Source organism: Neopelma chrysocephalum, unplaced genomic scaffold (assembly GCF_003984885.1).
Source record: "Neopelma chrysocephalum unplaced genomic scaffold, ASM398488v2 Primary Assembly neopelma1_73b, whole genome shotgun sequence".
In the NCBI taxonomy this organism is placed as follows: domain Eukaryota; kingdom Metazoa; phylum Chordata; class Aves; order Passeriformes; family Pipridae; genus Neopelma; species Neopelma chrysocephalum.
In genome coordinates, this window is record NW_020897734.1 from 2,231,314 (window position 1) to 2,257,952 (window position 26,639).

General features: G+C 44.2%; 1 protein-coding gene across 2 annotated transcripts in view; it reads left to right on the forward strand.

The window, feature by feature from the left end:
* Window positions 1-8,951: 8,951 nt before the first annotated feature.
* NRK (Nik related kinase) overlaps window positions 8,952-26,639 on the forward strand; it is a 92,105-nt gene continuing 74,417 nt past the window's right edge. For both annotated transcript variants that reach the window (XM_027687184.1, XM_027687185.1), the window contains exons 1-2: window positions 8,952-9,022; window positions 13,575-13,640. In XM_027687184.1, the coding sequence (XP_027542985.1) occupies window positions 8,966-9,022; window positions 13,575-13,640 (123 nt within the window). In that variant the 5' untranslated portion in view covers window positions 8,952-8,965. The remainder of the gene's footprint in view (window positions 9,023-13,574; window positions 13,641-26,639) is intronic.

Here is a 26,639-nt window from a genome sequence, read left to right on the forward strand (position 1 = left end):
AGCAAAAGAAACCCTAACAGAAAAGCCCAAAAGAGTACTTCAGAGACTTGGTTGTAAGCTTTCATATTCGAATATCAAATGTCTGTATTACTGTTCTCCTCGTAGTGTTAACTAATCTGAAGGAAAAAGACAGGAAGGACAGATAAGGCGTTGGGATAAGACCCATGGGGCTGACACCAGTTATGTCTGCCTGCACTACCACAGTGGATGTATAAATGAGATAATAACTGGTTTACTCCCACTTTTAGCATATCAAGTTTATGGGCTCATGGGCCATCTATTACTTTCTAACCTCAAACTGGGGCTTCTGGAAAGCAGAGGAGTAAAGGTGGCTTGACCTTTTCCAAACCTGTAAGAATTTGGTCTCAGAGTCGAGGCCATGGAGTGCAGCACTCCAAGTCTGGGCTGCAGAAGATTCCAGACTCGCCAACTCTGCCTGGGATTGCTCACCTCGTGACCTCCTAACATGCTCAGATCTCAGCTTTCACCCTGTAAAGCAATGTAAGCATGCAAACCGGGGGAGGTATGAGAGCGCAAGGATTTAAAGATGCTTAATTGGTTTATGGAACTAAACTCTTTAAAGAAGTTAAGCTGCTGTGAAAAGGGAAGCTGGTTCAAATCCTGAAATCGCCCTGCTGGAAGGCAAAGCCTGAGTATGCTATAGGGTGGCAGTTCTGGGCTTGGCTGCAAGTTGGCCCCTGCACAGCAGCCAGGCAGCCCTCTGGAGGGGTCAGGTTACTTGGGTGGCACAGAAGCTGCCATGGTCAGGACATCTTGCTAACCAGTAACTTTGGACTAGTGAGGCTGCTGACACCAGTTGTAATTTGGGGAGGTCTGAGCGCTCTTTCACTTATCCTAGGAACCAGAAAGTGATAGACCCATGAGAAATGGAAACCAGCAGGTCTGTTAACATGTGGTGCCTTTGTTTCTACTTTGTTGGTTTTTTAGTTTCAGGGTGGGTTTTATTGTTTGGTTTCTGCTTCAGCTACTGGCTCTCATTATGTCTCTTGTGATTAAAATGCCCACTATTTTCTCTTTAGGAGAAAATATAAAGTCGCTTCTCTTTTTAATAAGGTTAGAGCTTTAGCTATTCACAGTGGGCTATTTTAGCTATTCAAAGTATTAATTTTTGTACCACCTCCTTGCACTGAATCCAAGTCTTCATTTCTGCTCTGTGGATTACTAGGAATATGCTGGAGCTGCTGCCCCAGCATCCATCTCAGCAAAGCAGCATAGGAGGGAAAGTCCTTTCCCTTGTCTTTCTTTGCTTATGCAGCCATGGATCCCATCAGCCCATGTGCCACAGGATTGCAGCAAGATGTTCCCACGGATTTGCTCTGTTTGACATAGTCTGTGAGTGCTCTGGGCAGTGTCCAGGCTGTGGAAAGCAGGGGCTGTGCCACAGCCCTTCACCCCACTGAGTGCAGGCTGGGCTTGCACATAACCCAGCATGAGCTGCTGCTGAGGTGAATATTGCTTAAATGGGTTTAAGTTACTGAGCTGTGTGTGCTTTATAGTGTAGCCCTGTGCCACTTGCCACTCTTTATGCCCTCTGTTGACTATGCAGTGATTATTTAGTTTCCAAGTTATCAATAAAAACAGTGAATACACCCGGTCTCAAACCTGTGCAAACACATTTCTTGCCCACAAAACTTCCATGACTAAATGTCAGTGAATGACTGGCAGATGTACAGAGCCTTCCCGTTCTTCCCAAACCACTAAAGAACTTGTCAAATTTAATTTTTAAAATGTTTACAATCTCAGCTGACAGCTGCACTGTGCAGCAGCAACATCAAGGCGAGTGCACCTACTCAAGGCTTTGCCCAAAATGCTGTGAAGTGCAGTGAGAAGCTGACAGACCCTCATGAGAGCCGTGTGCTTGTTTCCAGGCTGAGCATGGTGTTACAGGCATAAGTGAAACTTGGCTGGAAGTTATATGCAGGTTATTAATATACAAAGATAGAGAATGTTTAGATAGGATTGGCAAGGATCTACAGGAAAAGACATAGACTTATTCATGAGTTAATGTTGGAAGAGGACGCTGTTGCTCAATGCCTAAATGAGCTTCCCCTTGCCTTTCCCATACAGCAGACACACACACTCACAAAAATTAGGCAACCTCCCAAATACAGGATACAGTTCCCTTGAGGAAAAGAGGAGGATTTAAAAGACTCAGGCACTGCACTGGGGCACCCAAGTGTGTTTGAAATTGTCAAAGTTGACAAACTATTGAGATGAAAAGCAACTTAGAACTAAATGGAAATTGGACTGAGAATAGAGGAGACTTCCCTGAAGATTTTTAATAGGTCACAGAGGGCAGGTTTTGTTCCAGAGGGCTGGATAGGGGCTCATAAATTATGGTTCCTCTTTTGCTTCTTTTTTTCCTCCTTTAAGAAAAGGAGAAGCAGAGGGCCTGGGAACGGCAGATGTGTAACAGGGACTTGAGCAACAAGGTAGACTTTTTTTGTAGCTAAGGCAAGTTTAAAATTGTGTAATTTTGTGAGGTACAAGTTAGGCCTGCAACATGACTGAAAAAATCTGTTTAATTTATTGAGAATGTACCCAGACTGACACGTGACATTGAAAAGGTTAAAAAGATAGGATAAAGTCAATTTTTTAAAATATTTTTAAAAATATTATTAAAGTACATTGAAAACTGTCCTCACATTTAGTTGTTGAATTTTTTTTCTTTCCTTTAGGGAAGAGGGGAACAGAAACCCAACGAACACCCTGCCCCCAAAACCCCACGCCCGAGACCTTAATCTGACAATTCCTCCAAACTAAGGGTGATTCAGATACCAGTTCCTTTTTAGCTAACCACCAAACTTCAGTGGTTTGGATAAAAGGGAACTGTGGTTTGAGTCATCCAGAGTTAGTATTTGGTTGGCAAAACCATGCCTGCAGGATTTTCTAAAAGTCAAAATCCCCTGCCTGTCTGCCAGAAGAGTTACCACAGCTTGTCTTGCTTTCACATAAAAAGCATCTGCCACGTGATATTTTGACTGATACATTTAATGTGGTAGCGATTAAACTGTGCTATGTCAGTTTTCTTTGTATTTTGGATTTTTTAACTGAGAAGTCTGCCTGTGAAGAGGCAGCAGCTATTTTTTCCATAATTGCATCTGTTTCAGAGAGCAGACAGATGTTGGGCTGAAATTCATTACGGTATTCATAAACTCCATTGGGATCTGATGACCTAGTAACATATAGCTACTGTTCCTTGCAAAGGATTTCAAAGGGTTCTTACTTTGAATGAAGAAATAACTTTGCAGGAGATGGGAGGAAAGGTGAAAACTTATAGCTAGGCAGATGGCTGCACAACAGTAAGATATGATAGTTATATAAAATGTATGGGTTCAATTTATTTCAATAAATTATCTTGCTCTTTATTTTGCAGAATTGTCAGCCAGCCTTCGTGCACTGGTATTACTGTAGCAGGCAGATATTGCCTGGATATTCTGATACAAGGCAGAGAGTCACAGGGAAATAGCCAGTGACACAGGAAGGAAAAGAAAATCAGAGTAGGAAAAATTCTCATGGGGAGACAAGGTAATAGAAATGGCTTTCACACAGGGAAAAACAGTTATCTGTGTAATTCATGTTTTATTGCACAAAATCACCATTGAGGATCCAATTGGTGCTGGAACAGAGTCCAAAAGCCAGGAGTGCAAAATGCCATCATTCCAGAAGATACGACTCCTCTCCCTGAAAGCTTTGGTGTGGCTGTTTTCAGGGATAGAAGGGATGTGTGCTGGGCTGATGGGAAACTGGAAACTTCCAGTTGCAGCGTTCTTACTTGAGAAACTCCGAAGTGCTGAGCTGAAACAATGCTGTGAAGTCATGGGTCAGGCAGCAATGGAAGGTTATCGGTGCTGTGAGGAGAGGGCTCCTTGTGCTCCGTGTGTGGGGACATGTTTGGCACAGGCAGGCTCGTCTGTGTGCCACTGGAAAGAAAATAACTTTCTGCCAGAGTCCCAGTGAACAGATTCGGACTAATGGAAGTTTTGTGGGAGACCTATATTTTAAGTTTTACCCTGGGAAATGAGGTGGACATCCTGGCTGGGATTACAGTAGTGAGAGGCACTTTTTCCAGCTTGCCTGTCCCCTCAGTAATCCTTGGGGAAGGAAGCTGTTTGGTCTCATTTTGGATATCCTGTGAAACAGAACTAGCACGTCTGCCAGGAACTGAAAAAAGTTATTTAATTTTTAAAGAGATGAAAACTACTGTATGTGCTACTGAGTATTATACGGGAAATGAGTGGTTTAGTTTGTTTGTCTGGATTTCTGATATTTCCAGTTTACTCAGGGTAGTAACCCTGTCTCTCAATCCTAATGCAGCAGCCTCTGCAAAGTGCAAATCTGAAGACAGATTCAGGTTTTAATATGAATTTCTGGCCCAGCCTTAATATTTTTGGAATGAAGTGGGAATTTTCTTTAGTTCAAACAGGAGAAAGCATGAGAAATATTCACAGCCCTATCCAACAATCCATTGAAAACAAAGACATTTTACTGTGATTTCCAAGCACTGCAGGGATGGGTCCCAGAAATGCTGAAGTTATGAAGTGGACTGGGTTGGTGGTTCAGCTTTCTTAGCATCTTTTAACTAAATTGGAATGTAAGTAGCTGGGTGTCCATGGCCCGAAACTTAAATCTTTCCTGTGCAATCAAAAAAATTTTTGCATCAGCTACAGTAAGTTATGCTGGTATTTTCCAAGGTGTGACCTGATGAAAGTATGCTCTGCTTTTCTGTTTTCATTCAATAGTTCTCCTGGCACTGTGAGACTCCCACCAAGTTAGCAAGCAGACATACCCAGGCTGTATGCAATCCTATACACATTTTTAATGTGTTATCTTGTTCCTGACAGTCTAGCAAAGCCACCCACGGTACAAACCATGCTGTAATTGGAAAAGGAAGGGGACAACTTTAAAGTTAGTGACTAGCCTAATAAATCAAGATTTTCTTTTTTTTTTTTTTGTACTCTGAGACTTCATAAAATGACTTCCAGAATGATGCTGTAAATGGTAATGAATCCAAGCAGCAGCCAAGAGACGCTACTCAAGGATGGGTGTTGGGCTTAATATCATGCTGGCCACTGCCACCCATAGAGTCTCCTGTAATCTGCATTTAACAGTTTGTCATGTTCTGATTCTGCAAACAAATGAGGAAAAAATGTTTTCTGAGATCATCGGGCAAAAAGATTGGCCTCTCTTTTCAGCAATCCAGAGAGCACTTCTGGAAGGGGAGGGTGAAGTCTGTAGTTACAAGCAGATTTCACGGGCTTTTGTGTCACTTCTGTCTGTCAGCCAAGGGTTGTTCCCTAAAGAAACACTAAAGAGATGGCTAAAATTTCTAGTTCATATAAAAAACAAAAGCAATGGGGAGTTTTGTAAAGTATTTTTATTCTGGGAGGAAGGTGCTGATGTCAGAGCATCTGTATCAGTCCAATCAGGCACTTCAGACACTGTCAAAATGCAGGTTCCTTGCAGAAGGTAAGAAAACTTCCAGCAAAATAAATATCTCAGGGAATATTTCAGTGTCAGGGAAAGCTGGTGTTCACAGAGATCCTGTTTGGCTCTGAAGCATGTGCTGGGGAACTGCTGCAGGGAGGAGTCCTAGAGCAGCTGGCACACTGGGGTGGGTCAGGCTGTGGCTCTCCACCATGGGAGCAGGGGAACTCAGAAGCTTGAAGAGGGATTTTCCTTCTACCTCTATGGCAGAAAGCCTAAACTGAGCTTTTGGGTTTCGAGCTCTCTGTTGAATTTGGATCCTGAAAATGCTGGGAAGTTATGCAGAAGGTTGGCTCTGGAGTCACAGATATGGCATGAGCTTGCCGAGCCTGGCCGTTCCTGCAGCCATGGGGGTAGCAGGGATGTCCATTCCCAGAGCAGCATCTGGGGGATTATTTCAGTAAGAAGATCGTGTGTGTTGAAGTTTCTCTGAATGGTAATTTCTCTGAATTTACAGTTCAGAGAACCAAGAAACACTGAAAAGGGTCAATTTGTCCATTTCAGGCTAAATGCACATTTTAAGAGGCTGTTTATTTCCTGCAGACCAGAAATCCTGTTCTCTTATGAGTTATCTTCTTGTTTATTTCTCTGCCAACTTCACACCTGTAGCTGAGACCTCATTGTAAACAAAGCTAAGGGAAGCAAGCCAGCATGTCAATTCTAGCCTCGGCTTTAAACACTCTCTTCCTTTACTGAGTGTCACATCTGGCAGGGGCAATTACTATTGGTAGGACTATTATGGACCCAAATCTGAGTTAGGATGCTGACAGAAGAGCTCAGGATTAGCCCGGTACTTCTGGGGTACAATGGCATTTCCTTTGCTGAAACAAAGGAAGTTCTTCCCCCTTCATTCTTGCACTTCCCTTCTAATACAAAACATCCTTTGCATGCACATAGACATTCGAAAGGTTTTTATATTCAGGTCTGTGGTTGCTGAATTTGGCTGCAGGGTTTTGACTACGGCTGTTGGAAAGGAAAGCTGTACTGATAGCATTTAATTGTCTCTTGTGTTTGTTATGCTTTGGATGTTAGGGTGTTTTTTTTTTTAATTGAATTTATTCTTAAGGGAACCTGTTCACTTTTTATTATTGGTGAGATAAATGTGGGTTTCTAATTTATTAACAATTGTGCTAAGGCATTGAATTTCTGATTCCTGGGAGTTACTCTGCCACACAGCTTCATGCAGAAGAGCAAGGTGGGACAGCCCACTTGCATGTCATCAATAGCACCAGTGCCCTGTCTGCACGGGGCTTTGGGGATGGCTGGGACGGGGCACAAGACCACAGGGGACACCTGGAGCACAGTTTCTGTGGCTGTAGAACCAGTCATCAGGCTGGTGATGGGAGAACTCGGGGCTTTTAAATCTGGTTCTACTCTGAAAAGTAGGCTTGGCCTAGTGGCATTTGTAGCCTCAGCAGATCTGCTGTGAATATTGGTGACAAAACCAGCTGTTGCTTCTGTTAGACCTGCAAGGCTTTTATGGGGAAAAGATGTACCACATCCTATGGCAGCAAGGGGAGAATTTCTCATGGAGCCCTGCCCGCAGTGCTGTGAGTGGGACTGGCATGTCCCCAGAAACTACCAGCAACAGGGTTCAGTGAGGGGAAGGCAATGAAAGGTGGTGATAAAACCACATAGCAGAGATACTGACACCTGCTTGCAGAAATACTACAAGCCATGTTATGCTTCTAAACCCAGATTTTCATCTCATTTTTGGGTAGAGCTTTCTGTCAAGTGGAAATGAATCCTCAAGTTGGAGAATTCATCAGAGGTAAGCAAGGCAGGCAGGATTAATTTTGGCAAAGAATCTAAGAGATGGAGCAGGAGAGATTGTGTTGGGTAGACAACAGCCTGGAGTTTCACACCGGTTCTCACCAGGGAAGCAGGAAGGAAGTGGAAAGTGGCAGGAGACAAAGGACAGCCTGGAGGTTAGAGAAGAGATAAATAGGGATTGTGAGGAAAAAAAAACACAAGCAAAAAGGCTAATGATGGATTTATGTAAGGCAGGAAGGCTAGAATGGGGAGCAAAGCTGTGGCTTAACTTTGTCAAAGGCGACATGAGGGCCAGAATTTTCCAAGCGCTGTTCGGGAGAGAGTGGAGGGGCTGGATTGTCGTTGTGTGTGGATTTCTGCCCACATCGTGCATGGTTGCATTTACATGTTTAGTTCTTCAACAAACTTCCACTTTAATGCAGCAATTGGCCACAACTCCTTAGCAGTGCCTCCACATGCTGGCCCGCAGGCAGGCAGAGAGCAGAAATCCAGGGTTGCTGTAGCGATAAGGTACCCATTGTGGGCTTTTGTACAAGAACACTTTGAAGCTGAGTGATACATCAGCACTTCTTTCAAGGAAATTGCCAAATGCCTTTATTACAACACTACCCCTCGCTGCTGGCATCGCGGCTCCCCCTGTGTGCTTATAGGCACCGAAGACACTTTGACCACTTCGTCTTGATTTCATATCTGCAACTATGAAAATACGGATTCAGAATTTCTTGCTCCCTGAGAGGGGAGAACGCCCTGAGCATCCTTTAGGAATATTTAAGGACTTTGACTGAGAAATGTGCATTTCCACTGAATTTTGCCTCTAAACACGAGGCCCAAATATACCCATGGTCGTTCCACTCCACTACAGCTGTGTGGTGTGTTCTTTCTGTGGTCATAATTATCGGGGGGAAAGAGGCCGTAAGGGGCCGTGGAGGTTTGCGGTGCCTCGATGGAGCCGCCTGCGGCACTCGGGGCCGTGCTGGCAGAAGGGGCGGGCTGCTGCCAGCTCCGCACCGTGGGGGCCGCCTGTGCCCCTGTTCTTTGTGGGGCCACGGGGCCGGGCTCCCCCCGGGGCTGAGGCAGCGGCTCCGAGCTCGGCGCTCTGATGAGCATCGCTGCCGTCACCCCCGTGGGATCATTTGCAGCGCCCGCTACCCGAGGGAAAGGGGCTAGCAGTCTCTCTGTGTGTGTAACCCTCTTCTTTGGATGCCGTCAACGCAGTTTGTTGGGGGGCTTTAAGGGGTTTTGTTCGTGGCTCGTGTAACGCTCTGGTGCGCCGTGGGGGCGAGAGCGGCGCGGGGGCTGCCGCTCGGGGTGCGTCCCCTCTCTCGGCCCGGGAGACACACGTGCACAGAAACTCCCGTTCCGGAGGCAATTCCCGTTCCGGAGGCAATTCCCATTCCAGAGGCAATTCCCACCCCGCGGGGAGCGCGCGTGGGGCGGCAGAGCGCGGCGGCCCCCGCCCCGCGGGCGGCAGGTGGCCCCGACCCCCCGCCGGCGCCGCACGTCACTTCCTCGCAAACTTTCTTTCCCCGTAGCAGCTCCCTCCGCCAAAGTTGCCGGCGGCGGCCGCCCGGGCCGGGGAGGGCGTTGGGGGCCGGCCGGGCATGCCCGGCTCCCTGCGCCCGCCGGGGCACGGCCGGGCCGCCGCGGGCCGCCCGCGGCACCGTTAGCGCGGGGCGGCGGAGCCATGGCCCGCGACTGCGCCGCCCGCAGCCTGGACGGCATCGACCTGGCGGCGCTGCGGGTAAGGAGGGGGACGGGGGGGGCTGCCCCGCGGCGGGAGCTGAAACCCCCTGGGTGACACCCCGACCCCGCTCCGCAGGGCTGCGCGAGGGCTTCGCCCCGGGGTTGTCGCCCTTTGTCGGAGGGGGTTTCGCTGGGAGAGGCGCCGGTGCGGCGTGCGGTGGCCGCGGGACGGCGGCGGGGACAGCGCGGCGGTGCCGCCCGTGCCCGCGCAGGGAGCGCAGATGCCCGAGCGGCGGCCGAGGGTCGCGGGCTCCTCGGGGGGAGCAGCCCTGGGCGGAGCAGCCTCGGGGCTGCACCGGTCCCGGAGCCCGCGGGGTCCGGCGGTCGCGCTCCCTCCTGGAGCGATCGTCCCGCGGGAGCGCTGCGCTGCCCGGCCGGGAGCGCTTCGCCGGAGAGGCGCGTTCCCCTGCCAGGGTAATAAATAATTCCTGCCGACGTTCCTAAAGGTGTTGAGAATGCTGTGGAGAGAAAACAACTGAGGAATTAGGATCTTCTGGAAGGAAATGTGTGCGTGGGAGTTTGGCTTTGTCGAGGTTTGGGGTTTTTTATTTTTGTTCTCCCAAAGCTAAAAAAGTCAGCATTCACCTAGTTTGCTATGAGTTTTGGGGTTTTTAATGTAATCCAAACTTTGGCCACGTTAAAAACCATGCTGTCAGTGTTTCATATCCACAGACAGGACTGGGTACGATGCCCCCGAGTTCCACTTTGCCTTTTTACATAGAAGCTGACCACCTAGCAACCCTTCCAACCCAGGCAGGAACACTCTCAACAGAAGAAGAGGGAAGAGTTCAATTGTGGCAAAAAGCAGTCATCCCCAGACAGTGAAACCAAAGCAGCTACTTTCTAAAAATATCAGGGAAAAAAAAAAGGGCTGGGAGAAGCCTCTGCAATAATCACATGGGCAGGAGGGTGTTCCAGACCAGAGGCAAAAAGAGGAAAGGCAGCAGGGACAGTAAAGTTTGTGAGAATGGCAAAAGGCTTCTGGCTAGGCAAGCAGAAGTTTAACCTGGCTCTGCTCAGGGGTGTAAGGCAAAGTAATGGAAGTTCTTCTTTAGAGCTTTAACAGATGAATATCATCTCCTTAAATAAGTAAGAAGATCGTGTAAGTTTGAAAAAGAGTAATACTGCAAGGCAAACAGCAGGCTTTGTGTCAGAACTGTCTGATTCAGAACTTCTGAAGGCTGAGAGCATTGCAGGTTTCAGCCTTGACAGGGGAAGGGACAAATGGCTCCTTTTGGAGGAAACTTTTTAAGCACTCAGCAGCCTTAGTTTGGGGTTTGTGCTTGGTGGGAAATGAGAGGCAGGTGATGCTGAGCTGTGGAAATTATTTAAATACAGGTGCCTTACTTTTGCCTTGTCTGAGGTGTTCCTGGGCCCAGTGGGAGCTGCCTGGTGCTGTTCTGCTCTCACCAGCTGCAGGGAGGTATGACTGTGACTGGCATAATTTTCAAAGTGCACAATCTGGCATTGCTCACCTACAAATGGGTGCTTGTCAGGGCTCTCCCCTTTTCCTGGAAAGAATGGGGGGATGTAGTTTCCTAATGTTGCTGGAGCATCTTGCTGGGGTGTTTCTGCCCTGGGTTCACCAGGGCACTCAGATGGCTAAAAAGCCCTTGAACTCTGCATTACATGCTGAGGTGCAGAGGTCCTGTAGAAGAACTCGTGCTTTAAACTCCTGTATCTTCTTTAGCTGCAGAGATGTGAAAAGTGCAATTTGATCAAGCTCTTGCTGTGTGTGTTGCTTTTCATTCTGCCGTGGGGAGGAGATGGATGTGGCCTTGGTGCCTCTGGGTCAGCAGTCTTGCTATTGCCTCCTGAGTGCTCTGCAGATGACTTGCAGGAAAGCAAGGCGGCCACCATATGGTACAATGTATTATGGTAATTAACCTTAAAGTGATGAATGTTCAGGCCAGGATTTTGGCATCTGCCAAAGGGAACCTAGCAATTTGGCAGGTGCTGGCTGGTGAAGGGTTAGCTGGACCATGGGGCTTAAATGGTAGCTGAGAGGAAGCACTACATCAAAGATGATACCTAATTCCAAGGTAATTAAGAAGTTGGCCCATTGTGAAAATTGCCAGCATTTGCTGTGTGGTATCCAAGCAAACAAGGGCAATCCAAGGACCAAAGTCAGAGCCCATATTAATATCCTTTATGACTCTTAACAAGGCTTGGTTCACTATGGTGTCCTGATTAAAACAAGAGAGATGGCCAAGTATTTTGGCTGCACTCAGAACTGAGGAGGCTTGAGATCTTAATGCTCAATTGGCTAGCAAGGGCATGGTAGGATTTTCACTGTATTAAAGTTGATGCTAATATTTATTTAGATAATTGTTTGAGTTTTTCCTAGAGTGTCAGCAACCATTAGAAGCAAACTATTAGGATGCTAAATCAGAATGAAATTGATTGGAGGGGGACAGAGAAGCTGATTTTGAGGCACCTTGGATTACCATATTTGCATAATAAATAAGCTTAGAGAAGAAGAGTGAGGACAGAGCACGCATTTAAGTGAGAGGCACAGTTGCAAACTTGGAGTTGAAAATGCAGTTTAGGTTTCTCTGGGTTTCTGTGCACTGTGAGCACTTCTTAATTGAGCAGTGTTGCTTTCTGCAGGAAAGGTGGGAAAATGGTGTGCTGCTTGTGCTTCCCACAGAGTACAGTAGATACTGTGCATGGAAGGCCTTGTCTGGAAGAGTTCCTCAAAAAACTGCTCTGAGTTTCACTGCATGGACCACATGCAACCCACAGCACAGTTCTGTGGGGAGGTTGCACGTGAAGCACAGGTTTGTACCACCCACCTGTTGCTTTAGAGGTAGCGATGGATTATTTGCTGACTTTTGCTCCAATGAAGCAAAGTGTATGGCTCATTTATATCCAGACTAGAAAAAGAAAATTGAAGAAATGAGAAGAAAGCAAAGCACTTCACGGAGATCCCAGTGTGGTAGGCGTTCTTATGCCTATGCTGAACTCCATAGACAAGGGTTCCCATTGATTTTGTTTAGTGTGAGGGCTTTTGGAATTGGAGATTGAGTCTAGAAGGCCATGCCTTACTAACTTGTTTTAAAAATAAGAGACAGAACAGATCTTGATCTGGTTTATGCATTGCTTTTTAAAAAAGTCTTGTGAGGTTGACAGTCCTGGAAGTATAAGATTAAAACTCATTTAACTTAAATGCAAAACCAACTGAACTCATTAGTACTTTCAGCTGTGGAAGTCTGGGCTCTGTTGCACTGAAAGCTATTGCCATTTATCATTACAGTTGTGCCAGTAAAGGCAAAATCTGCTCAGAAAAAAAAAGCCTGTATGTTTCCACTGGGATTTTCTTGAGGTAAACATTTCCCTATCAGATATGAAGAAAGTATTACTTATATGAAAAGATGAACATATAAATGGAGTGGAGAAGTAGCTGGATACCTTTAAAAAAGGATTTTTTGCGACCAGGGTCACTGAAATTGTACTTCTGAGATTGTTTTTCTGTATCACATTCCTCAGCAGTACCAGTAAGCATCAACTGACATGACAGATTGCTGAAACAGATGTGGTAAAACTGACACATGGAGTTAATAATATTTTATATAAATCTCTCAATGATACCATAGCAAGAAATGAGTGGACTGATAAATGGCTTAGCCAGAAACGAAGAAACTGGTCTCTTGAGTTCTTAATGGTTTTATATAAATCTCTGAGTGAGTTTTAACTGAAGCACCAGATTTTTTAATGTGCTCAGTCATGCAGGAGCGAACATTGCCCGTGCCTTGCAAGAAGATGGCCTGCCTGTATCTGAGGGGCTGCAGCATCTCGTTGTTGGAGGAGGACATCTGCTGCAGGGGTTAGTTTTTGAGCGACTGATGCTGTACTAGGAGGGTGGAAATTGCTTCATGTGTAATGGTGCACTGATCATCTGACTTCATGAATCTTTTATATAAATTAACAGCAATCTAGTTTGGGTTCAAAGCCGAGAGTTCAATACATGAGTCCAATTCACTTTGTTATGTTTGCAGAGCAGGACGGTTGAGCGTTCTCAGCCTGCCTGTAGTGTTATGGTTGCCTGGGATGGTGCATTTCCCTTCTATAAGGTAACGGGGCTCAGATGCTTTATATAGTAATTTTTTCAATTCTCTAGTTTAGGTTTTTTCCTTTGTTACATTGCTGGTGCCAAGTGTTTCATGGCAGAGGGCAGCATCTTAGCCTCCAGGCTAGCTCAGTGCAGGAAGGCTTAGGAAGCCTGGAGATTTTTCCTTATTCTACTACTAAACTGAATCAGCAGTTGATTTCTTGTATTTTTCACACACCTTCATTTATTTGTTGTATCTTCTGTATTGCCACACAAATCTTCACTGACTTATTTTGTGTATAGAGTTTTGAGCAACTTGACTGAAAACTTTAATATTAATGCATTTCTTATACTGTGGTTTGGCAATTTCCCCTTTAGTGTGTAATGCAGATCATTAGGAGATGTGCCACAGACGTTTCATTTTGATTGTGTACAATTTCTCTCCCACATGAAGTGGTTACTTTAATGCAAATAATGTTATTTCTTCTGCTTTTTGCAGGACCCTGCGGGAATATTTGAACTGGTGCAGGTTGTTGGAAATGGAACATATGGACAAGTCTATAAGGTTTGGATGCATCTTTAATTTATCATGCAGTCCTTTATAAAACTGTATTTCCTACAGCAGAATGAGCACCATTTAAGAAGATGGACAATATTGTTCCAGTAATAGCCTGGTTTATCTTGCTGTCTTTTTTCTGTGTAATGCAAAATGTTGTCACCTGTGAAAATCTGTGCCCCTTCCTTCTGTCCTGTTTTCATGTCTCTCTGCTGCTGCAGGTCACATAAGTGTGTTGGCGTTTGTACTGACTTCCCTATACCCTGTGTTTTTTTCTGTCCTGCAGTTATTTTCTCATTTTCAAAATTATTAAATAGGCGTCTGGCACAAAATCACAACAGTGATGGGTGAATTTGGCCTGGACTGAGTGTAGCTCAAGACTCAAACAGCAGTGCTCCTCAAGATAGAGGTGTCAATTAACCCTGCAGGCAGGCGATGGTGTCTTTGATTTCCATCATTACCGTGTTCACTGGGATATCAAAGCAGAACCCCCAGTCCAGAGACTACAGCAATTAATGTTGTTTGCCATAGTATATGTACACTGTGCAGTGCACACCTTTCTTTAGTTGTAAAAACTAGCCTAGAAAAGTGTTCTTTCAGTGTGAAGCCTTCCCTAAAAAGGCGAAAGAGATGTGATTAAATAGGGAACTGAGTCTGTGTTGTTCCCATTTGGAGAATGAAGACAGAGGAAGGAAAAGCCCGTGCTGCTGAACCCTTGGAACACCAGAAGAGTAGTGGCACTGGAGTGAGTTGTCTGGTCTTGCTTCTCCCTCAGGTCCCACTGCTGATAAACCCCTGTGTGGCAAGTCCCAGTGTTGGTGCAGGCTCTTTGTGCCTTGATCCCTACTGCAGGAGGAATGCAGAAGGGCCCTGGTGTAGCAATGCAGGACAGTTCTTTCTCCAGTGCCTGTGCACTGAGTACATGCTACATTCTGGTGTCCATCCTCTGGTGGCAGATCTGCTGTAATTACATTTTGCTTTCCCTTTCAAGCTGTGGATACTCTTTCAAAGGTTCTGGAAAATGTTTTACAGAAGCAGTTCTGGGAAGTTTGTGTTTTCCCATACTACCTTTTTTTTTTTTAAGTCAGAAGCAGGATCTTTCTCATGTAACTCTTTGCAGTGGCTAAGTCCTTGTTGTTTCTGAGATTGTTATTCAGATACTGAATTTACTAAATTAAAAATAGAGGCTCAGGGGTTCACATGGACAGATTAGAAGCCAGGAAACATTCAGGAGTGCTGTTGTCAGTGTAATCACGATTTTCTATCTGTAAAAAGATCCCAAAGCTCCTGCAGTTCTGTGAAATAGTTGCCTTCCTTTTTGTATCTGGATTTATTTTATATTGGGAAAGAAAAATTTCAGTCCGGTCATATTTTAAGGATGTTGAGAGTGAATCAGCTGCTTAATCATAGCAGAAACAGGAAGGAGCAACATAGTTTGCTTCTCTGCTGCAGAAGAAAATATTTTGAGCTGTGGTGTAGCTCACTAGAATGTTAGTTGCCCGAATGTGTAAGAAATATTGACAATGACAATTCAAAATTGCACCCAAAAGCTGCTCTCCACTGAGCATGCAAGGGACCAGGGTCTGACAGCTCTGGGAAATGAGTGATTTGAGTCTCAGCTCATTCTGCACTTGTACTGGCTGGAACATATCAGCAAGGCACTGAGAGAAAGGGTCTTACAAGGCTGGGGGCCCTAAGGGGAAGCTTTGTGCACGTGCATCATGCACTGGAGGCGTGGTGGACTGTGTAGCCCTGGCTCCATGCAAGCACACCCATAACTAAGGCTTTGTTCCTGTGAATACATGTGGTCACTGAGTGTGGGATGTTCTGTCGAGGCTTGCTGAGGGGATGGAGCTGCTCTTTGCAGGAGGATGGCAGTGAGCTGTGCAGTTGAAGAAGACAGATGATGACAGCTGAGCTGAACAGATACAAGAAGCATACTCCACACTGCTGGCAGTCTCTGTTGTGAACAGTTTTCACACAGTCCAAAGCTCCAGTGTGTTTGGAAATCCTCCTGCAGAAGATGCTGAGTTGAATGTGCTCAGGTGATATCTTGCTTCGTGGTATCTCCCTAGTGCTGGCCTTGCAACCAGAGCAAATGTCTGTTTTCTCTGAAGGAGAACAGCTGCAGTGGAACAACTGCTTCTGCAATGGCCACGAGAAGTTGGGCTGTGATATTCACTTTTCTTTTTCACTTCTGTGTAGTATGTCATCTGATCTATATAATGTATCTGATAGAGTGAAGGGATGGAATTCTGGGATAATTTTGTAGTTTGTCTAGTATAGGCTTGTGATCATAAATAAGTTATAAAGTAATCTCTGTTATCCACATACCGTACTCATATCATTAGAGCACGTTTTGTTTCTTTCTCTGGAGGTGTCAGAATCTTCCATGTGTTCAGACACTACACATAATCAAAGAAAAACTTATTTCAGGCTAAATAAACTATGTCCAGAATTACTAAATTACTTTGTTGTCTGTGAAGATGATTCATGTTTTAATATATGCAGCTCCATAAAAGTGAAAATAAAATTTTGAGGATTCATCATTAGATTTGGAAAACAATGTTTAGGAGTTTTATTGAAGGAGAGTATTATTCATACTGAATTATTCCAGACCAGTTCCAGTTCAGTGTCTTTTAAAATTAAATGGAAGAGGTATAAATTGTACACATGATAATGTTAGAGCTGTGTAGGAATGTTGTAGAGTTGGAATTTGCATATAATAAATGATTAAAAGTGAGAAGGTTTTTTGACAACTTATGAAGCAGTAGGATGTAAATATGCCAGCACTGGCAACTTCAGCCTTTTGAAAAGTATGAATTAGATATTAAAAAAATCAGGTGGTACCCAGAAGTCGTGAGACTTAGGCTTTATTTACTTCTTGAAATGACAGAGCTAACCATCATCTAGTGATGGTTTCCAGGTGCTGAAATCTGAAGAGCAGCGCTATGTAAGAGGAGATTCAGAATAATGCCATGGAAGGTGGTGGCAGAGGGTCGTCCCTGAAGGCGGTTGGAAATAGTGTGTGTTTGCTGGTGGTTGGAGAAGTATGAGTATTGTCTCTTTCATGCCTTCGTTCCCTGAACCTTGTAGAGCTGAAGATTGTGTCCAGTCTCTGCACCACCTCCATTGATTGCAGACGGGAAAGAGAAGTTTCTGAACATGCCATGCACTACTTTTCGCAAGGGCTGTCCATCCTCCCAGAAACCCGCAAGGCCAGGGACCACAAAGATTGCGTGGGGGACGTGGGGTTGCTCTCCAAGGTATGAGGGTCAATATTTTAGAGGTTTTTTTAGAGCTGCCGATCATTAAGGACCTTAAGACAGGGCAGAGCAAACTGTTGGTGTCATCTGGGAGGAAGTGAGATGGCTGAAGGTGTCACCCGCCAGTTCTTGGGATCTGCTTCCTCCCTGGGCTGAAAGTGCAGGGCCTTGGAACTCTGTCTCACAGGCTGCCTGGGGAACCTTCAAATGGCTGTTGTTTGAGATGGCAGTAAACCTGCAGAAAATTATCTAGGGGATTTATAAACACCTTTTTTTTTTATTTCCTAGTAGTTGCTACTGTTGTGACACGGTGTGATGTTAAAGCTGGAACCTTTGAAAGCATCGTGAAGCTAACGCCCCTGGCTGTGTGGGCTGCTCTTAGTGTGCTTGTGGGGGGATCTTGCAATGTAGGTGTGACTGTTGAGCCCTGACACTGTTGTGATTTGAGTAATTCTTTGCCTACTCCCGTTACCCCCAGAAGTTGAACTATATGGATGCCTTGTTTTCTTCCCATGGTTGGGCTCTGTGAGTCTGAAGCGCTGGATAGTGAACGTGCATCACCCTTGATGCAGAACAGTTGTATCTTGGTCTGTGTTTGTGCATTTAGTAATAACTGAACTGTAAGTTTGAGGGAAATGAAATATTTTTTTTGAAGACTTCAGCTGTTAGTTTCATATTCTTTGATCAGAGGTGTGTCTTCTGTAGGAGCCTGTTAATGCATTTTCTATCTTACAATTTTCAGTGCAGGGTCATCTTTCTATTGTTAAAGGGGGAAGGAGAGACATGGGGCCAATTGAGGTGGTTGCCATTTTTGAAGTGTTTAGGTCACACAATTCCTCTTGAGCTCTGGAAGAGGCTGTGATAGTCTGAGTTTATAGCTGCTTTGTTTTTTATGTTATCAAGATAAAGGGGAATTGCTCCTAATCCTACTCATTCAGCCATGCTCTGAGAGTCCTCTTTCTTCTAAAAAAGTTTTCATGGGCCAAATGAGGTCAGCAACAGCATCTGTGCAATCTGCTTGCTTTCTGATTTCAAGAGGCACCTGATTGGGGCTTTTGTCTTCCTTTGTTTTAATGATGTGGATGAGCCCTCTCCTGGGCTCAGCGTTTTTGAGTGGCCTAGGGAAGGAGAGGTTAGTGTCTCTGGATAGTTCCAGGGGCTGATGTTTTTTGGCATATGATCTTGCAGGCTGACAACAAACCCTGACAGATTTGCAGCTGCTGTGTGTTCAAAACTGTTGTATTTTTAAGGGAGTCTGAGGGCACAGAGAACTTGAGAGAGGTGCTCTGGTTTGGGACTGTGAGAGTCTGAGGGGAAGATGTGGTTTCCCAGTAATGATGAAGAAGCAGTGCTGTTGCTGAGGCTTAGCAAGGATGGAAGCAACCCTGCCTTCCTGTAGTGCCTCTGCACAGCTAATATTCTTATTTCTATGCAGTCACATCAGACTTTGTATACAAAAAGGAAGCAGGTCTGAGTAAGGAAGTGTATGGGATTTTGGTTGGGGTTTTTTTTTTGAACACAGCTGCTTCTTGGCGTTGAATCGTTCCTCAATTGCTGACATGAGTTATCAGTTACTTTGCTGTTGATGTACAGTGGCAGGAATGTAGCCAAGCATAAATGTGACTTTTCAGTTTATCCTAAACAATTTGAAAGTCTGTTAAGTTCTTCATAATTCATTTCATTGAATGACTGGCTGAAATACTTGAGACCAAGTTGAGAGTGGCGAGGGGAAGCAACATGTTTTTTTTGAGACTGGGTACTGCCTGGAAAGAATCACTGGACCGTGCTAAGTTATGAAGTGTTGTAGTCTGTGGACTTTATTGAAAACCTTAATTGATGGTAACACCTCAGGCAGCGACTGGAAGCATAAATGTAAGAAACTTTACAGTTATGTTCAATGTAATCCAGATGGTGAATGTGTATAAGATGAAAATTTCAAAACTGTCCCTTCTGTGGGTGGGTCAGGAGTAACCACCTTCAGAAGTTTGTGTCTCAGGGTTGAAATGCAATTTCAGAGTCTCTGAACCACCGCAAAGACGTTAAAAGCCTCATGTAATCTTGGGTTATTTTGTTATCGTTTGTGGTCAGTTACAGTTTTCAAGCCAATCATAGTCTTCAAAGCACTGAGATTTTGATGAGTCAAGTTGGGAAATCAGTTGTACTCTGTAGAAACGACAAAATTCTACTTTCTGTTTCACTACCAGTTGATACAAGTGCTTGTTCATCTATCCATTTTCTTTATTTGGCATTTTAGTAGCATAGCTGATTATCTTGTCCACATGAAAAACTAGTTAATTACAGTAGGCAGCAGTGTATAAAGACATATTGCCACAGTGTAGGGGATGGAGTCAACAACTTATTGTGCAGATCCTTGGTTCACTAGTGCAAGCAAATAATGGAGATGTTTTGCTACTTCTGGCAACAGGGATCTCTTTCAGGAATAAGTCTGAGCTTAATATGTGCTACTGCCATTATAATAAAATGCTCTGAAATGCTGTGGTGCTTATGAACAGATTGCCTTGAAAACTGAAGCGTGCATGGCTGTAATACCATTAAATACACTGGAGAGATGTGAGTCAGTGTTTAACTTCTTCAGGCCTCTGATTTTTAATAACACCCATAAAGTGTGCATACTGCTAGGTGTGTTTCTTCCTCTTCTCTAGGTTGTCTGTAACTCTGAAATACACTCTCATAAAGGTCTCCTTAATGCTTCCACACCACCATTTTCCTTTTCCTTCCCCATCAGAAGGAATGTGGAGTTGGCACTGCACCCATGATGTAAGGAGGGCAAACCATGCCTTGGACCATGTCAGCAAGAGCACAGCAAGCAAATCAGGGGCTGTGATTATTTCCCCTGCTCTTGTTAGACCACACCTGGAATGCAGTGTCCCATCTTTGCTCCCCCAGTTCCAGAGAGACTTTGGGAAACCAGAGAGGATGCAACAAAGGGCCACTAAAACATTTAAAGGGTTGAAGAAGGAAAGGCTGAAGGAGTTGGATTTTTTTGACCTAGGGAAGAGAAGGCCAGGGACAGTTTAGTCAGTCTTCAAATGCTTCGATGATGGTTTGTATCAAAGATGCACAGGACCAATGTGGGTTGCTCAGGAGAAATTCCATTTGGATGTAAGAAAAAAAATTCTGTACTGTGAGAACAAGTCACTATTGAAATAGGTTTCCTAAGGTGGTGGTGGAGTCACCCTTGTTGGAAACATCAAAGACTCTTTGACGTTGTCTTGGGTTAACCTAAATTAAGGCCCTGCTTTCAACAGAAGGTGGGACTGTATGTTCCCAGAGGTCTTTTCCAATCTTGATTTGAGTACAAGACATATGAATCTCAGTGGACAGAACACACCTACTGGATTGTGAATGACTAACTTGGAGGATAGAAAAAAAAAAGTAGGGAAAATTACTTTTATTGAAATATATATATATAAAATAAGTAGTATATTGTGTGTATTCAGTCATCAGGGCCAGGAGCATTTTAGTGCTGGGGTTTTTTGGGATTTGGGGTTGTTTTCTTTTTTTTTTAAATCTTGGCTTCCCTGCTTATTCGCATGGCAGTGCCAAACTGTGTTCAGTACTGGAATTTAAAATAATGGATCATACATGCGAAATTAATTAGCAAATTGTGAAGTCCTGGTTCTAGTTAGTGAATATTTCAGAGGAACTCAATTAAGATTCTTAAGAGTGAGACTAGTTTATCAAAAATAGAAGAGTAAGGATGTGAGAACCTCTCAGCTGTGGAGTGCCTCTATACAATAAAGGCTCTGACTGAACAGAGCAGTGTACAATAATTAGATGTGCCATATCAGCCATTAGAGAGTAGTAAAATCCTTGCAAATAATTTGTTGGCAGGCCTGGTGCTTGCAGCTCCTCCATGTTTTAGACCTGAAAGTCCATATGGGAGACTACAAAGCATTTTCATCCTAAACTGCTGGCATTTTGAGCTCATGTTGCATAACACTTCAGATTTTGGCACTGGGTCATGCTATTTTGAAGGTAAGAGAACATACTAAAAATGCACTGGTGATAATGTGAGTACAGTAGGAAGTAGTTCAAGCTCTTAATTCCCTGCCCAAGCACTTTGCTGTGCTTTAAGCACCTCACTAGTGACATTGATGTCAGTACTCCTGAGTGCTCAGTACCATCCAGAATCGTGCCAGAGTGAAGATAACACATCAGAGTGACCAGAGCTTCACGTCTGAGTTTGCAATATATATATATTGTGACTCTGTTCTGAAGGAAGATTTTTATCTCTGTGTTGAGCATGGTCTCCAGTACTCCAGTACCAGTAGTGCTTTGTTACAGGTGTCACTGGAAGATCCAGCAGCAGAAATGTTGGTCCACAGAGAGGCAAATTCTCCCACTGAGGTCTGTGATGGATTGATGTTTTCTGTGGGTTGGATGTCATGCAGCATTTCCAGCATGCTCAGACCAGTGATTGTGCACAGTGGGACTGCTCACTTTAGCTCCTGTTTCACTTCAGCAATTTGAGCTCTGAAGTGCTCCTGCTGAGGTGTCTGCTGCACTGGCACTGTGACCGTGAGCTCAGGTTTGGTTGAACTCTGTCCTACCTCTGACTTTCCCCCTTTCACCTTTTTCTGTTTGCCCCAGTACCTGATCAGTCTCTCTGGTGGGTTTTTCTCCTTCAAGTAGAAAGGATGCTACTTGAACTGCAGAATGCATCTGTAGTTCATTTTACCCTCAGTTATATATCTTCACTGCAGAGTTGAGCTTGCATTAACTCCTCTCAGTCAGCCTGGCTGTGTGAGAGCAAGCATGCCATGGAATAACACTGTAAGAGCAGCTGTTGAACTGCAGCTGTAGAGAGGTAACTTTTACTCTGGGAGCAGTTAAAAGCACTACCATGCTTTTGCCAGAAAGGTTTTGTGTGTCCTCAGTACTTGAGCTTAGGGCAGTGCTTTGGATAGGACTGGAGCAAGCTGGTGGCAGCAACCAGCCCTTTGTTCAGTGTTGCTTTTCTGAAGCAAACAGAAGTAAATAGTATTAAAGATTTGGCTTTGTTTGTTATTTGGATGAAGTTGTGAGCCTGGTAACTTGCTGTCCTGCAAACGACGTCCTGATTTATGGCTGACTGAAGGTTGCACAGAAGTCTGCCAAGTCAGGCTGTGAGACTTTTGGTGCTGGGGATGAGGAGTGCTGGAACGAGACGGGTGTTCCTTGGGCAGTAAGCGCAGATGCAAGCCAGCTCCTCGTCCCATCATAATAAAGTTTCCATTAAGTGGTTTGCAATTCTATTGCATCCAGTTTCTATTGGATTGTAGTCTGTTTGATTGGATTGGATTTCTACTGGATTCTAATCCAATTTCTATTGTAAAATGCATAAATGTGATAAAATTATGCATCTCCTGTCTGGTATTCAGCTGTTCTCTCTCATTCAGCTGTTCTCAGGCTGCTGGCCTGCTGGTAATTTTCTTGGCCTGTGCAGACCTGTGAATATGGATATTGGGAATAAAATTCAAGAAGAAACTATTTTTCGGCTGTTTGCAGTATACTTTATTATTTTTCAAAGCCGTTGTGTGTTATAAGTCTGCCCTTGTAACTTCCTGACTTTGTGGGATTCCCGAAAGGTTTTCAAGATTTGCTTTAGAAGCATCTTTTCAAAGGCCATTTCTTCCCCATCCCCTTGTTCCTCCCCGTGAAAACATGAAGTTTTAGTAACTTCTGACATCTTAAGAGAGTGAGCAATCCAGAAGACACACTTTGTAGCAAACTGTGACCTTTTCAGTGTCCTACACAAATAATGTTATTAGTTCCTGTGTAACAGCTGGCATGTGATCTGTGGCAGTGCCTTTAGGTGCTCCTGGCACATAAGAAATACACTTTCTCATGAAGGTAGGAGAGGGATTGACATGGGCAGCTGTGGCTCAAGAGATCTTGCTACTCTTCATTCCTCTGCTTCTTGTCATTGCTAAAAAACACATAAATTTGCTGGAAATGGAGCTGTCCTTAGGAGTGCAGCTGTGAAAATGGAGGCAGCCCTTGTTTTCATAAAGCATCTTAGGGTTCTGGTTGAGAGGAATCGCTGTGCTTATGGAGGTGATTTGTGAGAATTGATTAGCAGCCACTTACTGAACAACATGCTGTCTGCAAACAGTTTCACTTGAATCCAAACATGAGTTCAACAGAACCCTTAGTGGGAAAATTTCAAGAAATGAGTTGGCTTTCATTTTCAAATTTTGCTTTAGAAACGTCAAAATAGTGCATTTAATTTGCTTCATTTGAACATGCGTTTCAGTTCAGCAGGATGTTTAATATTTCATAGATTGTTTTTAGTACTGCATACTTGGGGGAAAAAGTACTATCATACTGAAATAATTTGGCATTAACAAAATAAATGTGAGTAATAATGTGAATTCTTCTGACTTTCCATTCTGTGAGGAGCGTTTACAACCAAAAGTGAGACCAGTTGGAAACTACTGACATTTTGTTGATGTTTACTGATTACTGGAATTTACTAAATTCTATTTCCTGAATGTGCAGTTGCTACATCTGATATCAACTTTTTTAATGCAATTTTTTCTTATATCTCTTTTGTTAGAAGTGTAAACATTTAGAGGAAAAGGGCATAAGAGAAATGTGTGGTGGCCTTCTGAAAGGAAAATTCCTCAAGCTCAGTAAAATATACATATATTTCTTCTTTATGCTGAATTTTAGCATGGCTTTTTCCCAGTATTTAAAAGTAACAAAAGAGTAACTAGCTTACTGATTATCTCTGCTGTAGTAGATTTGTCTACTTTTGTTTTACTCTTGGCTTTAAACCTGTGAACAATTATACTAAAATATGCAACAAAACCAACATAAATATGCATATGACTTAGATAATGGATTCTCAAATGTATTATTTATACAGATTGTTCATAATGTTGTCTTTTTATATGGAAAAAGGAAAGAGCTAGCAAAAAATGTTTTTGCTTTAATATTTGCTTTTTGCAGTCTAGCATGAAATATTTATCGCAACAGGCTTCTTGCAAACATTCTGCCCCCAGAAGCCAAATCATATCAGTAGATATCTGATTGCCCTTTATTAGTAAAAGTTAGGTATTGTGGGCCAGCATAACCCTCCTGCTGTGAAAATCACATTACTGTGGTAGAGTCTTCCAGTTTTCCTGTGTGTGCATTTTGACCTGCAGAAGAGGACGGGCAGTGCCGGGACATGACTGGGGTGCACCAGCCCATCCGTCCTGTGGGATCCCTTTCTGATGAAGGGTGATTTGTTTCCAGAGACATTAGAATACGTTTTGTCATCTCTCCCAGTGGAAGGTGGCCAACTTTTGCAGGCAGGCACATTAGCAGTTGGGGCACAGGGTGTGCCCAGTGAACCCAGCCGTTGGGAATCCTGGGATGGCTTGGACATCGTGGAAAGGGTACGTGCCAGTGAGTGTGGTGCACTCAGGGCACACTGGGCTTTTTGTGCATGTGCAGATCAGCCTAAGTAGGTCTGACATTTCCCAAATGCGTTGAGCCCCAGGCTCACATGCTGCTGGGTAGGTGTGCACGTGCACAGGGCATAGCAGATTGCTGGATGCCCAGTTGGGATGGTTTCCTTGGCAGAAAAAGAGGTTGCACGTGGAGAAGCTGCATGTGTTGTAGCGTGCTCTCCATAAGTATGCCTGAAAATGAAGAAAGGATGAAGGAATAAGGAGGTGCACTAACTTTCCTTTCTTCTGGACACTTGAGAGTTTTCAGTCAGAACTGTTTTGAATAGAGGAAGTCGCAAAACAAAGGCTGGAAACTCAGGTCCCGAATCCCACAGGTTGGAGAATAGAGGTTAGGATTTGGGATTCACCCTCTCTTCCTTTCTTTGCATTATGTTGGTCTCTAGGTACCCACCTGATGGAAGACTTTGCATGGCCTGTATCCATGGCTTGCATTGATGGAGTTAAGACTATTTTCATGTTGGTGCAGGAATCAGCAGACACAGACATTGCATGAATGATCGGGTTTCTTCCTGTGTTTGCAAAGCAACAAGTGCATTCATGAAGCTGTTCAAATAGTTACAGCAAGTTCCTGGTCAGGCTGTATAACATCATTTGGCTTCTGGCATCTGCCAAAGTCACAGTTCTCTGACAAGGAACGAAAGAAAATCACCTTATCAGCCCTGGATGATGGTCAAGGCCTGCGTGGTACTTGCCTTGTCATGCAGATGGGGTTTGAATGTTGTAGTGAGTACATGAAATACAACCTGGCTGTCTGAGCTTTTGTGGTTGCTGTATCCTGCATTCTTTACATTACTGAGTTCTGGCAGACCACTCCCTTTTGATGTTATTAATATTAAAATAGTTTATTCATTGTATTACAGAGATATCCTTCTAGTCCAACTCTGACAGCCTGGACTGGGAGGCTCCAGGCACCTCTGCTGCCCTTGTGGTGGAGTCAGTGCTGAGCTGGACCAGAGCTGGACAGGGATTGTAGGTTCCCACTGGAGTTTGGGATGGAGATGACACTGTGCTCTATGAAGTGTGGTTCTTAATGGCGTGTAAACGCTGCCTGGATTTCAGGAGGGGTTGTTCCTTCGGATTAGGGGAGCATATGCCAGCAGTGGGTTTTCTTTCCTTTCTGTCTTCCTTTATTGCCAAGCAAGTAGCATGAACGTCATCAGACAGTGCCCTATTGTCTAAGCTGTTCACTGTCAATAGTCATTGCGTGATATGAAAAGTCTCCAGAGACTTCATGTTGCATTTTTATTCCCAGGAATCTCCTCATAAAATTGAGAGCATGACCAGAAGGAGAAATGGGGAAGCTGCTGCCTCTGCATTTTTCCTCACCCCAGGGCAGGCTGCTGACTGTGCAATTCTCTAGGTTTGTTCAGGAGTTGGTTGTGATCTGATAAACCACGCCTGGCTCATGTCCTGTCTGCCAAGGAGGACATCCATGTTTGTGCATTAGTGCTGCCTGAAGGATCCTTGGTTAGCAAGCAGTGTTTGCAGTACATGAGACCACACATGCATCTTGATTTTTTTAAATTATTATTATTATTATTATTATTATTCCCCCTGTACTGTGTTTGCCATCAGTGCAGCCATGCATTTCTGCAGATGTGCTTCTGAGGTCTCACAGTTCCAGCCCGTGTGCTCTGGACTGGGTCTGTGGATGCTGGTGTTGGTCTGTGACAGGGTGTGTGCCTGAACCCAGTGGTGAAGCAGAACCACAGCTCTCATGAGGTTTGACAGAAAATAGTTTCTTACACTACTATTCTTGTCTTTTTTTTTCTTTTTTTTTTTTTTAATCTTGGTGAAAACAAAAGGAAGCTTCAGCAGGTAGGAGGTTGTTGTCTTACCACAGCAGCATGTTCTCACTTATTGGTACAGTAAGGGCAAAACCACAAGATGGACCCACCCCTGACTGTGGGCAGCATTTTCTGTCCCAGTTAGTGATAAACCCCATGTTCTTATTGAATCATGATACATATGAATATTAAACTTACTCCAGTTAGCTTTTTAATCAGTCTTAATTGCTGACTTTTCAAAAACAAATTCTTTCAAAAAGAAGAAAAAGCTAGTGACAGAAATAGACAAAAATTTAAAAAAAACTCAGCATTAATCTCCTTCTTCTATTAAAGGCACTGTGAAAGTTTGCAGACAGAGATGGAGTTATGCAAAAGATGAGCATTTTGGAAAATGATGTCCAGTATTAGTGAAAAGGAAATGACAAACAAACCTGATTCAGGCCAGTGAGCATGTCCACACTTAACAAAATTGAGCTGGAAATACATTTCTAA